This window comes from Anomaloglossus baeobatrachus, chromosome 6 (assembly GCF_048569485.1).
Source record: "Anomaloglossus baeobatrachus isolate aAnoBae1 chromosome 6, aAnoBae1.hap1, whole genome shotgun sequence".
NCBI classification, from domain to species: Eukaryota; Metazoa; Chordata; class Amphibia; order Anura; family Aromobatidae; genus Anomaloglossus; species Anomaloglossus baeobatrachus.
Genome location: NC_134358.1, coordinates 163,222,028 through 163,235,024, shown reverse-complemented (window position 1 = coordinate 163,235,024; position 12,997 = coordinate 163,222,028). Strand labels below are relative to the sequence as shown.

At 44.9% G+C, this 12,997-nt stretch overlaps 1 protein-coding gene across 1 annotated transcript in view; it reads right to left on the bottom strand.

The window, feature by feature from the left end:
• The window catches only part of NPC1 (NPC intracellular cholesterol transporter 1), an 84,740-nt gene that overhangs the window by 35,967 nt on the left and 35,776 nt on the right, over nt 1-12,997 (bottom strand). The window contains exons 9-12 of the mRNA XM_075316051.1: nt 8,319-8,419; nt 3,844-3,946; nt 3,457-3,646; nt 1,991-2,173 (exon numbers count right to left, since the gene is read on the bottom strand). Of these exons, the coding sequence (XP_075172166.1) occupies nt 1,991-2,173; nt 3,457-3,646; nt 3,844-3,946; nt 8,319-8,419 (577 nt within the window). The remainder of the gene's footprint in view (nt 1-1,990; nt 2,174-3,456; nt 3,647-3,843; nt 3,947-8,318; nt 8,420-12,997) is intronic.

Genomic DNA, 12,997 nt, shown 5'->3' with positions numbered 1-12,997 from the left:
GGTGGTGGCGGGGGGGGGCTACAAAGGCACCGGACTCACAGAAGGAAGAGGTGCTATCATCCCGTAGTAGCTCAGCGTGGCAGGATACATTAAAAGTCTTATAGTTTTTGCTGTAGTCGTGCAGGGCATAAAACATGTGACTGCAGCCCCTGGCTGATGAGCCACAAACTCTGATTGTAATGAGAGAGCAATGCTCTGCAGAGTTAGTATGTAAGTGAGGCTATAACTCATCGAGAACAGTGATGACCCTTTCCCCCTCCTGCGTCACAGTTCCTGTGGGAAGGAGGAAGCCAGCTCTGAGAGACGCCCACAGGCTCTGATCACAACAAGAGGGAGCAATGCTCTGCAGATCCTGTGTGAGGAGGGTTACGCGCGCTTTCGTGAGGGAGCGTGGCTTATCGAGTGTCGTAGGGGGCAGGGCTTAGCTCTGACAAGAAGGCATGAGAAAATATAATAAACAAAAAAATGGTGGGAAGGGACTCCCCTTCCCTCCTCCAGCCCTGTACAACAATGGTGGACAGAAAAACCTCTATAAGTGTACCGCAGCTGCGGGTGCACTTAGTCCAGGGAGTTGTCCCCTCCCCCCGCCACAGGTGGAATGCTCTGCAGGTGTCTGCAATCACAGCCCATGTGCATCCAGTCAGTGTGACCTTTGCTCCAGTTTCCTGTCAGGGAGCCAGTGTGCAGATTCTGACGCCTGCTGTGCCCGGTGACAGAACATGTATCAACTCAGAGCCTGCCAGAGGGACTGAGGAATGCTCTGGGGCTCTGGAAAAAAATATCGGAATTCTCTCACCTCAGCTCCTGTGGAGATGGCAGTCTGGTCACGCTGGTGCGGAGAGAATATCAACTCAGAGCCCGCAAGAGGGGCTGAGGAAGTTTTCATCTGCTCTGGGCTCTGGAAAATCAGTGCCATGAGACCTGTCGTCCAGTGAGTAACAGCCCAGGATCCAGCGTCGCAGGAGGGGGTACGGGGAGGTGATACTCCGCGTTCCCGCCTGTTGATGGTTTTGGGAAATCGGTCCCCGAAGGAACCGTCGCCCTCTAAAAACAAAAAATTCTTGCTGCAGTAGTCTGCAGAGATGTGCCTCCTATAGACACTAAGCTAAACTAAAAACTGAGGTTGCCTGGCCTGGCCAGGGGGTGTATACTGCAGAGGAGAAGCTATGCTTTTGCATCTACTTAGTGTCCTCCTATGGATAGGCAGCATAACACCATGGTCCTGTGTCCCCCAATGAGGCGTCAGAGAAATACTAAATACTTTTGTCAATGCTACTTCTGCGGTCATAAAAAAAACCCTTAAAAAAGCCATAAAACACACACACACACACACACCAACATTTCTACCAACAGAAGAGGCATCCTATTTAGATACGCTCATTTTCGATTCTCGGCCACTCCAAACATGCCGCCAGTCCCCCAATGAACAATAAAATCTGTTATGCTACCCCTGGGAATCAGCTGCTGCTCCGGTCATTGCTGGACTGTAAAGTATGATACAACCATCAGTCACCTGATCCCGAATGGCTGCATGGCCAAGAGATTGGTGGTTGTGATATCATGCCGAGTGCTGGAGACGGGAGCAGATTCCTGGGGGAGCACAGACTTTACTCTGATAGCTTCCCCATTTCACAAAAAAAAAAAACCCAAAACAACAAACTTAAAACCTGTAACCTACTTGATAGCCCACTAAAGCGTACCCATGATTATTCACTTACTCCAGGCTTTATAGAGATTCTGTTCTCCCCAGGTAAACAACAGGTTTTTTCTCTAGTTTTTTCCTAGTGTACTGTATTTGACTATGCAAGTGAGTAACATTGATGGGATACTATAGCACTATAGAAATTATGGGATTCGTATTACGAATTAAACCAATGGCTGTAGGACTTCAGTGCTTTGTGGAGAGGGGGCACATTCTATTTACTGCCCAGGTGATAGTAAAACTTATGAGACTAAATAGTCATTGAAAAATAAAACTAAAATACTGCACCTGTAAAGTCTGTACAATAATGTATATGTTATCCACTCCAACGGCAAGAACCAAAAATGGGATGACCTCTATTACTATGAGTGTAAGCGGGATACCGACATAACTGAAGATCCCCAGAGAACAGGCCACCGAACTGAGGACAATCAAGATCCCGGATACACCCAGCGAGATTTTAGAGTCCACCTGTAATGAAGAAAACAACAAGATCATTATTATTTAAGTGCAGACTGCAATGTGATACAGATCAGCAGTGTGACGAGCAGTCACTGGGTAATTAATTAGATATTTTTGCCAATTGCAAGGTTTTAAAGAAAGGTGTTTACTCCGAGAAACTATTTTTCCAAGCAGTAGATAAAGCTTCAGAGCGAATGATCATGGCGATAGTACTACAATGTTTCAGAGCCCAGTTTTTACAGGAGGACTGTGTCATACCAGTCTGTTCTGTGCTTGAATAGCTCTACTAAAATAATTAGTAGGAAATGGGCCCCAGAAGCCAAATAATGGAGTGTGCAGCACAGGAGGCGCATTGTGTCGTCAGAGGAACAGGACAAAAAATATTTTAGAAGACAATGAATCTTTATAAAAAAATACTGTCATATGTACAAAGAACAGTGAATTTAATAGGAATTTTTAATATTTACTTGAATGTTCTTTGCTTAATCCCTTCACCTCTGGGCGATTTTCAGTTTTTGTGTTTTGTATAAGGATCAGCAGTCTGATCCCTGATTCATTTCTGTAGACCAGAGCTGCACAGCTCTGATCAGTAGTAATGCAGCGTTCCTGTGTGAGCCGGCGCTCTGTCAGGTGTAACAGGAACTACGTCATGATAGCGACAGGAGTCATCAAATAACACTGCGCTACTATTGGCTCCCCGTGATCGCGTCACGGGGCCTCCGATGGCGGCGGGGTAAGGCGTGTTCCCCGCTGCGGGCATTTAAATAGCGTTGCCACATTTTGACGGCGCAATTTAAGGGGTTAACAGGCCTGAAAGCCACACGTCTGTTGTTCAAAAGGACAGACATGTGCGGGGATCATTGCCGGCTCACTACAGCAGCCAGGCGTGATCACCACTTCATAATTTTGGACGTACAGTTATGCCTTGGTTGTGAGGGGCTTAAGGTCTTAATACAAAAACTAATGTTAGAGAATCCATCGATACCTATGCACTCAGCTAAGTAATGTGTATGGGTCCTCAGGACAGAAATCAAGGAAAGTTGATAAGCTGATATGTTCGATATCAGACTGTCGACCCTTTTGTTCTCTGGTAATACGTAGCCACCAGTAGTCTGGCAGTGGCTTGCTCATAGACCACAGGGGCACTTCGGCAAGTGAGTGTTACTGTGTAAGAGAGGCAGGTGCTGGCCGAGATATCATTCAGCTGGCAACCATCTTAAGTGTATGGAGGTGGCGGGAGGGTGTATACTCAGGACTACCTCTACAACTACACAAATGTACAGGATACACACCAAGATGCTGCTGCAGTGGCCGATGTTACCCAGTGCCAGGGAAATGTAGACAAACATCAGGGCATAGCTGATGAGAACCGTCTTTATGTCACTTGTGCTTTCCCGGTTTATTTCATCCTCAATGCTCCTCTCAGTAGAAAAAGCAATTGATAAATTTGAGTCGTTGTAATTTTTTACAAAGTTGATAAATCTGTGAAAAAAGAATATACACAAATGTAAAGATAATTAATGCATTGGTAAAAACCCAACAAGTCAGTTATTGTGTTTCATTAAATACATGGCTAAAAGGGAAGTTTCACGTGGTTTCTTGTAATATTCAGGAAGTGGGGGATATCTGAAGGCAAGGTTACTGACGGTCAGTGACCGGGCAGAAGACACTATACGTACTCTTTCTCCCAGGCTTTCGCTTTATTTATTTTATCGGTGTCATTGTGGAAGTTGTTCACAGGGAACGTAATCACAAGGGCTGTCGCATTGTTGTAATTCTCTCCTGCAAGAAAAAGGTTTTAATTAAACGGATGGTAAATTTCACGATGGTGGCTGTATACACACGTTTTCTGGAAATGGTTTGTGCGGCAAAACCATTAACACTTAAATACATGGATTTAATGCCAACCACGCCATCAGGTATCACCACCTAGTTCATGATGGCCTATCTGGAGCAAATACAAAAATGTGTGAGCCACAGTATTCGGGTACACTCACATGAGCGTGAAAAAAGGACGAGTGCAATGCGAGAGCAGTTGGTCAGCTTTTCTCATCCAGATTCTGGATGCGAGAAAAGTCACAACATGCTGCGATTTTCTGCGAGAGCCGTATCACTCACAACCAGTCAATTGAATGGGTGCGAGAGAAATATCGGACTGCACTCTGATGTTATCTCAGTGCAGTGCGATATACGCACAGGCTGACAATGGAGTAGATGGGAGAATTAACCCCTCCCTCCCCTCCTCAGCGCCCGCCCTCAGCTTCGCAGCTGTGACCAGATTGCAAGATCGAGTCACCTGACATTCGGCTCACGCTCGCAGCAGAGCCCGAGCCGTGTGTCATTGGCATATCGCATCCGATGCTCTCGCATCTCATGCCATACGATAGTGTGACTCCAGGCTTAGGGTACTGTCTCACTAAACAACGTACCAGCGATTCCGACCACGATATGACCTGGTAAGGATCGCTGGTGCATCGCTACATGGTCGCTTGTGAGCTGTCAATCAGGCAGATCTCACCAGCGACCAGCCACCAGCGACTCGTGGAAACGATGCTGCGCTTGGTAACCAAGGTAAATATCGGGTAACTAAGCAAAATGCTTAGCTTGGTTATCAGATATTTACTCTGGTTACCAGCGCACACCGCTTAGCGCTGGCTCCCTGCACTCGTAGCCAGGGTACACATCGGGTTGCTAAGCAAAGCGCTTTGATTAGTTACCCGATGTGTACTCTGGCTACGTGTGCAGGGAGCCAGCACAGGCAGCCTGAGAGCGACGTACGCTAGTAACCAAGATAAATATCGGGTAACCAAGCAAAGTGCTTCACTTAGTTACCCAATGTGTACCTTGGTTACCAGCGTCCGCAGCTGTCAGAAGCCGGCTCCCTGCTCCCTGCACATTCAGATCGTTGCTCTCTCACTGTCAAACACAGTGATGTGTGCTTCACAGCGGGAGAGCAATGAGCAAAAAATGAATCAGAGCTGTGTGTAAAGATCAGCGATTTCACAGCAGGGGCCAGGTCGCTGCTCAGTGTGACACACAGAGATCGCTGATTAGGTCACTGGGGCGTCACAAAAACCGTGACTCCGCAGCGATCTCGCTATGTGAGAAGTACCCCTTAAGCAGAGAAGGTGCAAGGTTATCAGGTAAATAAATTATACCACCCACAAAAACCCCCCCTCCAAAAAAACAAACCAGCACACATCATGTCGCCTTCTGCAGTTACTGTATCCAGTCGTTAAGGGAATGCTGTCTGAAATGTGACTTTTTATTCATTGTTCAGCACTTAAGTATTGCTCTTTTTAAATTTGAATAAAGGGAATTGGTCAGCAGATTTTTGCTATGTAATCTGAAGACAGCATGCCATAGGGGTTAACACAGATTTCAGCTATTTGTCTGAATCTAATGAGACAATTGTTCAGAAACATTGGAGCATTTTATTGACGGATCCAGTTTTAAAAAAGATTCTCCCGTCACGACCTTCTATTGTGGCTAAAAGAGGTAAAAATCTGAGGGATATGCTGGTCCATAGTAATTATGAACCATCTCGGACAAACATATCCAGTCAACCATTACCAGTAGGCTTTTTTCCATGTGGCCTTTGCAAAGCATGTGCCAATCTTGTAAAATTAAGAAATTTCATAACTTTGATGGATCACGTGAATTCGACATTAGGCATCGGATCACGTGCTCCTCTAAAGGAGTGATCTATAGGATTGAGTGCCCATGCAAAAGGGTCTATGTAGGGTTGACTACCAGGGAGTTAAAAATTAGAATCCGTGAGCACTGTCTGGACATTGAAAAAGCTAAAAGCATTGCCGATGAAAGTCTGTTAAAAACTATTCCCAGACATAAAAAATTTCATGGCTGCAACTCTACTATGTTGAGAGCAAAGGGTATTGATCTTGTGTCTCTGGGGACTAGAGGGGGTGATCTTGGTAGGTTTCTCGCTCAGGTTGAAAGTAAATGGATTTGTAGGCTGGGAACGTTGACTCCCAATGGGTTGAATGAGAATATGGGGTTCTCAGCCTTTTTATAACCTTTCTGTTAACATCTAGTGAGGTCTATACAGTCTTGTGTTCACATGACGTTTTTTTGAGCTTTCAGGCATTCCTTGCATGGGGATACTTGGTTTTAGTCAGGTGTGTTTGGTGGTTTTTTTTGTTTTTATATGATTTTAATTGTCTGTTTTTTCAGCTTTATAGGTTACCATATATCTGGTTTACTATCACCAATGAAGTGTTCCAATTCTACATCTACAGAGATTTCCTTTTCCAGTAACTGTGGTTGGCTAGGAGAAGGAGCCACCTTTCAAGTTGCTTCAGGGACTATTGGACAATTAAAAAGAATTGTTACTCTTATGGATTAGTGTGTTCGGAGTTATGTCACATTCATAATATATGGGATTGAGGGTTTGTTAATACTTATCCTGTATGTGTGCACGCTAATGTATAATTACTATTTGTCTTGATATCCCGTTAGATAAAGGTGTGCTTCTTTGTTGTCCATATGTTCTGTTTTGCTGACAATGGACACTAACTAAGTGAATCATCTCTCTGTTTTTTCTAAGTACTGCAGATTACCTAGTGCGCATGTCCGCCGTGCCGCTTGCTGGCCGTCCCACATCGCGTCAGATAGCGTTACGTGGTTGCCATGGCTCACTATCACGTGGGCCATGACATCACAGTCACGTGATCGCGATCAGTGGGAGGTCCTTTTATGAGCGTCTGTGGCAACGGCTGTCAGGCGCCGCTTAATTGGATCAATCTGCTTTCTGCTCTGACGCAATAATGCGATCGGAGCCTTTTGTCTTATTGGTCACTTGGTGTTTTTAAACCAGCCCGCCCCTCACCTCTGACACGCTCCTCGAGAAAGCCATTTGCGAAACACGTGTCGGAGTGTGAGGGTCACGGCAGGGTACTACTACTCAGGTGATGTACTTGTGTGATATTTTTGTGATACGATCATGTTGGGCGTCAGCCTCTCTCTAATGAGTCTCAATGTTTTTGGATGCATGCAGGCTCGGCGGTAATCGCTGTGTACGCTTACTTGAAAGTTATACTGCATGTTTGAATTAGTCTCTTGCTCAAGGGACCCCATATACTCTTTTATTTATTTATTCTTACGAGTATAAATTATTCATGGGGAAACTGTGCTTTAGAGAATATTTGCAACATTGATAAAAACGCAGTTTGAATCGCAGAATCTGCATTTGGTCCACTAAACATGTGATTTATGGCTGTTAATTATATTTATATTCACCTGTTTGATGCAATATATCCCACCTATTGGGGTTTGATTGATATAGGGATTTAATTACTGTTCCTGCTTGTGTCCCTCTTTCATTCAGTATCCTTATGCTATAATATTTTAAATATATGTTTAAATAAAGATTGTTTTTATTGGAAAAAGGCGTTACTCCTTTAATTTGGTCATCCATTGATGCCCAATATAATGTGTACAAATTATACCTTTTTGGAGTGCCATAAGTTAATTATCAGGACATGAGGTTGTTAATTGAATCTAAAACAAAAAGCATACAAGGTGATGAACACTATGCGGTTTACCTGCAATGTTTGTTTTAGATTCAGGAATTTATCAGTGAGTGATTTAATAAGCTAGAGTGATTAGTATGCTTACTATATACAAATGTCTATAGAGAGCCTGGTGTGGGTAACTTTCTAAGCTCTGCTACATGCCAAATCTAAACTCCAATTGTGTCAGAATGGCTGCACTCAGTAAACTAAGTGATAAATTGTTAGATTCAGGTCTCTCTCTCTCTACATCATGCTGCTCTCAGATGAGGTAGCAAAAACCTGCAGAGAGATTCCCATTAAGTTATTTTATAAGATCTTCTGTATGCTTGCATGTTGCTTGTGGTACGTACGTATTCACAGGACTACTAGTCTGACACTATCTCATCATTGCTCGATGGCCTCTAGAACAGCATCAAGAAGCGATGGATCTGTCTGTGGAGAAACTATTTGCCGCTTTTGTAAAAACTCTGGGGCAGGTTTACTAACTGTGTTCAACATACGGATTTTGCAAAGACAGAAATGTGCAAAAATGTATCATGTAAGCGCATTCAGGATAATAAATCTTGAGCATGCTTAAAAGCTGTGAAAACATAAAACATTGTAGAGTACATTGATCATACCATCATAGCCTCCAAGCACAAGCCAAGGAAAGATTGGCCCACCAAATGTACCCATGCATGGGTCGTGAAGGGGAGAAGTGTCATTCAACGATGTGGGAGATCTGTGGAATGAAGTGGTTACAATCAGTCATACAGCTCTGTAATAAACTTAGAAACTTGTACAGTATTGAGGGGGTTAATGAGGGTTTATTCCCCTTCCAATAAGCAGTGTCAGTATTGTCAATGGACGAGGCCTGGTACCACCAACTCAGGCTCCTTCCATTAAAGCGCACCAATCACCAGGATTTTCCTATATAACCTAAAGCCAGTGCTATACTGGCTGATTCCATACATACCTGTAGTTGTCAGCTCGGATGTATAGGTTTTGAAACACAAGCAAGTAAAGTTTGTAAAATCAGCAGCTTGTTGAGTGACAGCAGCTGAGGATCAGCTGATAGCTGGGGTGGATATTCCTAGTTATCCCCTCCCCCTGATACTTTGTTAATTCTATTATACAATCGTTTTACTTTGAGACTAAAAGAACCTGTGCTGATGTCAAACCCATGTGACCAGAAGGGAAGGGGCCTCAGTCAACAGTTGATACCAGGAAGCATCATTTTTCTGTTGGCTGAGGCCCCGCCCCTTCTGGTCACATGGGTATGACATCAGCACAGGTCCTTTTAGGCACAAAGTAAAACGATTGTATAATAGAATTAACAAAGTATCAGGGGGACGGGATAACTATGAATACCCACCCCAGCTATCAACAAGCTGCTGCCAACTGGGGGGATAGCTGGGGGGAGAACTATGAATATCCCCCAGCTATCAGCTGCTGTCACTGAACAAGCTGCTGATTTTACAAACTTTACTTGCTTGTGTTTCAAAACTTATACATCCGAGCTGACCACTACAGGTATGTATAGAATCAGCATAATAGTGCCAGTATAGCACTGGATTTAGGTTATATATGAAAATCCTGGTGATTGGTGTGCTTTAAATAGGGAGGAGCTGGAATATTAGAAGCAGCCCATGGACAAGCGAGGCATATGTGAAGGAGGCACTAACTGCTTCAGGACCGTCGACGGTAGATAAACATCCAATTATTTTGGGATTGTGCAGAACTGATGTTTATCAACGGTCTGCATTCAGGAGGGAATCGCGACCCCCCCTGCATGCTGCAATCACCGGGTTTCCGGTGCAAAACAGTAGTTCTGCCCGGAGACATCACCAGGATCTGATTGGATCAGGTCCTGGTGATGTTAACCCTTTGTGATCATCTATCTGCTGTGATCAAGGCATATAGAAGTTTCAGAGGTACAGAGAGCTGCTCTTCTTACCTCTCCCGGGTCTCCAGTGTCGCGATCACGCAGGACCTTGGGTTGTCATGGCAACCGGAGGTCACATGACTCTGGGTCTGCCATCTATGGTGGCCTGAGAGATCCAGCCTGCAGCTGGATGTGACAGGCATTCTGCAGTGCACCCTGACACTGTTAGTATAATGCACTGCTGTGCTGCTGCATGGTAATGCATTATACCAGTGATCGGACTAAGAAAAGTGAAAGTCCCATATAGGGACCAGGTTAAAAAAAAACAAAAAAAAAAAAACAGCAAAATGTAAAAATGAAAGACAAAAAAATTATACCCAAAAATACATTTATATAAAAAACAAAAACAAACAACAAATGTACACTTATTTGGTATCGCCGTGTCCGACCCAACCTGATCTACAAAACTGTCACTATTTAATCCCTTCAGTGAACACTTTTCAAAAAAACTGCATCAAAGAATGATTTTTCATCATACTGCAGAAAAAAAAAGTGGAATAAAACGTAATCAAAAAGCTGAACAAACAAAACTGGTATTACTGAAAACTACATCTTGTAACGCAGAAATCAAGCCGCCATCCAGCTCCACCAGTGGAAAAACAAAAAAAAGTTACAGCTCTGAGAATTCAGCAATGCAAAAGAAAAAAAAAATTCTATTTTCTAAAAACTGTTTTTATTGCGTAAAACAAAAAAAAAACAAAAACAAAAAAAAAATAAATGATGTAAATGTGGTATCTGTGTATGCGTGCTGCCCAAAAGAATACACCTGTGTTGTTACTTTTACCAAACAGTGAACGGCATAAAAAATAAATAGCAAAAAACAATTCCTGAATGAAAATAAAAAACAAATCCAAAAAGGTTATGTGCCCGAAAATGGTACCACTAGAAAAGTCAACTCGTCCCGCAAAAAACAAGACCTCCCATGGAGGTCTCTCCAAATGCAACATGGCGTCCGCTATCTAATTCCAGACAATTGTGCGCTCTAAAATTCAATGACGCTCCTTCCCTTCTGAGCCCTGCTGTGCTCCTAAACAATTGATTTCCACCATATATGGGGTATCGCTGTACTCAGGAGAAATTACAGAATAAATTTTATGGTGTATTTTTCCCTGATCGATTTTTTTTCACAAGGGTATCTGGTTGAAATAAAAGTTTTGGTAAAAATGCATGTTTTCATTTTCACACCTCCAATGTTATAAAATTCAGTGAAGTCCTTGGGGGCTCACCAAACATTTAGATATATTCCTCGAGGTGTCTAGTTTCCAAAATGTGGTCACTTGTGGGGGGGGAGCTCCACTGTTTAGGCACCTCAGGGATTTTCCACACGCAATATGGCGTCCGCTAATGAGTGCAGCTAATTTTGCAGTCAAATAGCGCCCCTTCGCTTCAGAGCCCTGCCGTGCACCCAAACTGTAGATTTCAACCACGTATGACTTATGTGCGTACTCAGGAGAAATTGCACAATACATTTTATTGAGCACTTTTTCCTGATACCCTTGTGAAAAGAAGGGAATTTTGTTTACTTACCGTAAATTCCTTTTCTTCTAGCTCCTATTGGGAGACCCAGACAATTGGGGTGTATAGCTTCTGCCTCCGGAGGCCACACAAAGTATTACACTTTAAAAAGTGTAACCCCTCCCCTCTGCCTATACACCCCCCCGTGCATCACGGGCTCCTCAGTTTTGGTGTAAAAGCAGGAAGGAGGATACTTATAAATTGGTCTAAGGTAAATTCAATCCGAAGGATGTTCGGAGAACTGAAAACCATGAACCAAAAGAACAATTCAACATGAACAACATGTGTACACAAAAGAACAACAGCCCGAAGGGAACAGGGGCGGGTGCTGGGTCTCCCAATACGAGCTAGAAGAAAAGGAATTTACGGTAAGTAAACAAAATTCCCTTCTTCTTTGTCGCTCCATTGGGAGACCCAGACAATTGGGACGTCCAAAAGCAGTCCCTGGGTGGGTAAAAGAATACCCTGATAAAAAGAGCCAACAACGGCCCTCCTCTTACAGGTGGGCAACCGCCGCCTGAAGGACTAGCCTACCTAGACTGGCATCCGCCGAAGCATAGGTATGCACCTGATAGTGTTTCGTGAAAGTGTGCAGACTAGACCAGGTAGCTGCCTGACACACCTGCTGAGCCGCCGCCCGGTGCCGCAATGCCCAGGACGCACCCACGGCTCTGGTAGAATGGGCTTTCAGCCCTGAAGGAATCGGAAGCCCAGAAGAACGGTAGGCTTCAAAAATCGGTTCCTTGATCCACCGAGCCAAGGTTGACTTGGAAGCCTGCGACCCCTTACGCTGGCCAGCGACAAGGACAAAGAGCGCATCAGAACGGCGCAGTGGCGCCGTGCGAGACACGTAGATCCGGAGTGCTCTCACTAGATCTAACAAATGCAAATCCTTTTCACATTGGTGAATTGGATGAGGGCAAAATGAAGGTAAGGAGATATCCTGATTGAGATGAAAAGGGGACACCACTTTGGGGAGAAAGTCCGGGACCGGACGCAGAACCACCTTATCCTGGTGAAATACCAGGAAGGGGGCTTTGCATGACAGCGCTGCAAGCTCTGACACTCTTCGGAGTGATGTGACTGCCACTAGAAATGCCACCTTCTGCGAAAGACGTGATAGAGAGACATCCTTCAGCGGCTCGAAAGGTGGTTTCTGAAGAGCCCGTAGAACCCTGTTGAGATCCCAGGGTTCCAGCGGACGCTTGTAAGGTGGAACTATGTGGCAAGCTCCCTGCAGGAACGTGCGGACCTGCAGAAGCCTGGCTAGACGCTTTTGAAAAAACACGGAAAGCGCCGAGACTTGTCCCTTGAGAGAGCCGAGAGACAAACCCTTGTCCATTCCGGATTGAAGGAAGGAAAGAAACGTGGGTAAGGCAAACGGCCAGGGGGTAAACCCCTTATCAGAGCACCAGGCTAAGAAGATCCTCCAAGCCCTGTGATAGATCTTGGCTGACGTTGGTTTCCTGGCCTGTCTCATAGTGGCAATGACCTCTTGAGATAACCCTGAAGACGCTAGGAGCCAGGACTCAATGGCCACACAGTCAGGTTGAGGGCCGCCGAATTCAGATGGAAAAATGGTCCTTGAGACAGCAAGTCTGGTCGGTCTGGGAGTGCCCACGGTTGACCCACAGTGAGGTGCCACAGGTCCGGGTACCACGACCTCCTCGGCCAGTCTGGAGCGACGAGGATGGCGCGGCGGCAGTCGGACCTGATCTTGCGCAACACTCTGGGCAGCATTGCCAGAGGAGGGAATACATAAGGCAGTCGAAACTGCGACCAATCCTGAACTAAGGCGTCCGCCGCCAGAGCTCTGTGATCCTGAGACCGTGCCATGAATGCCGGGACTTTGTTGTTGTG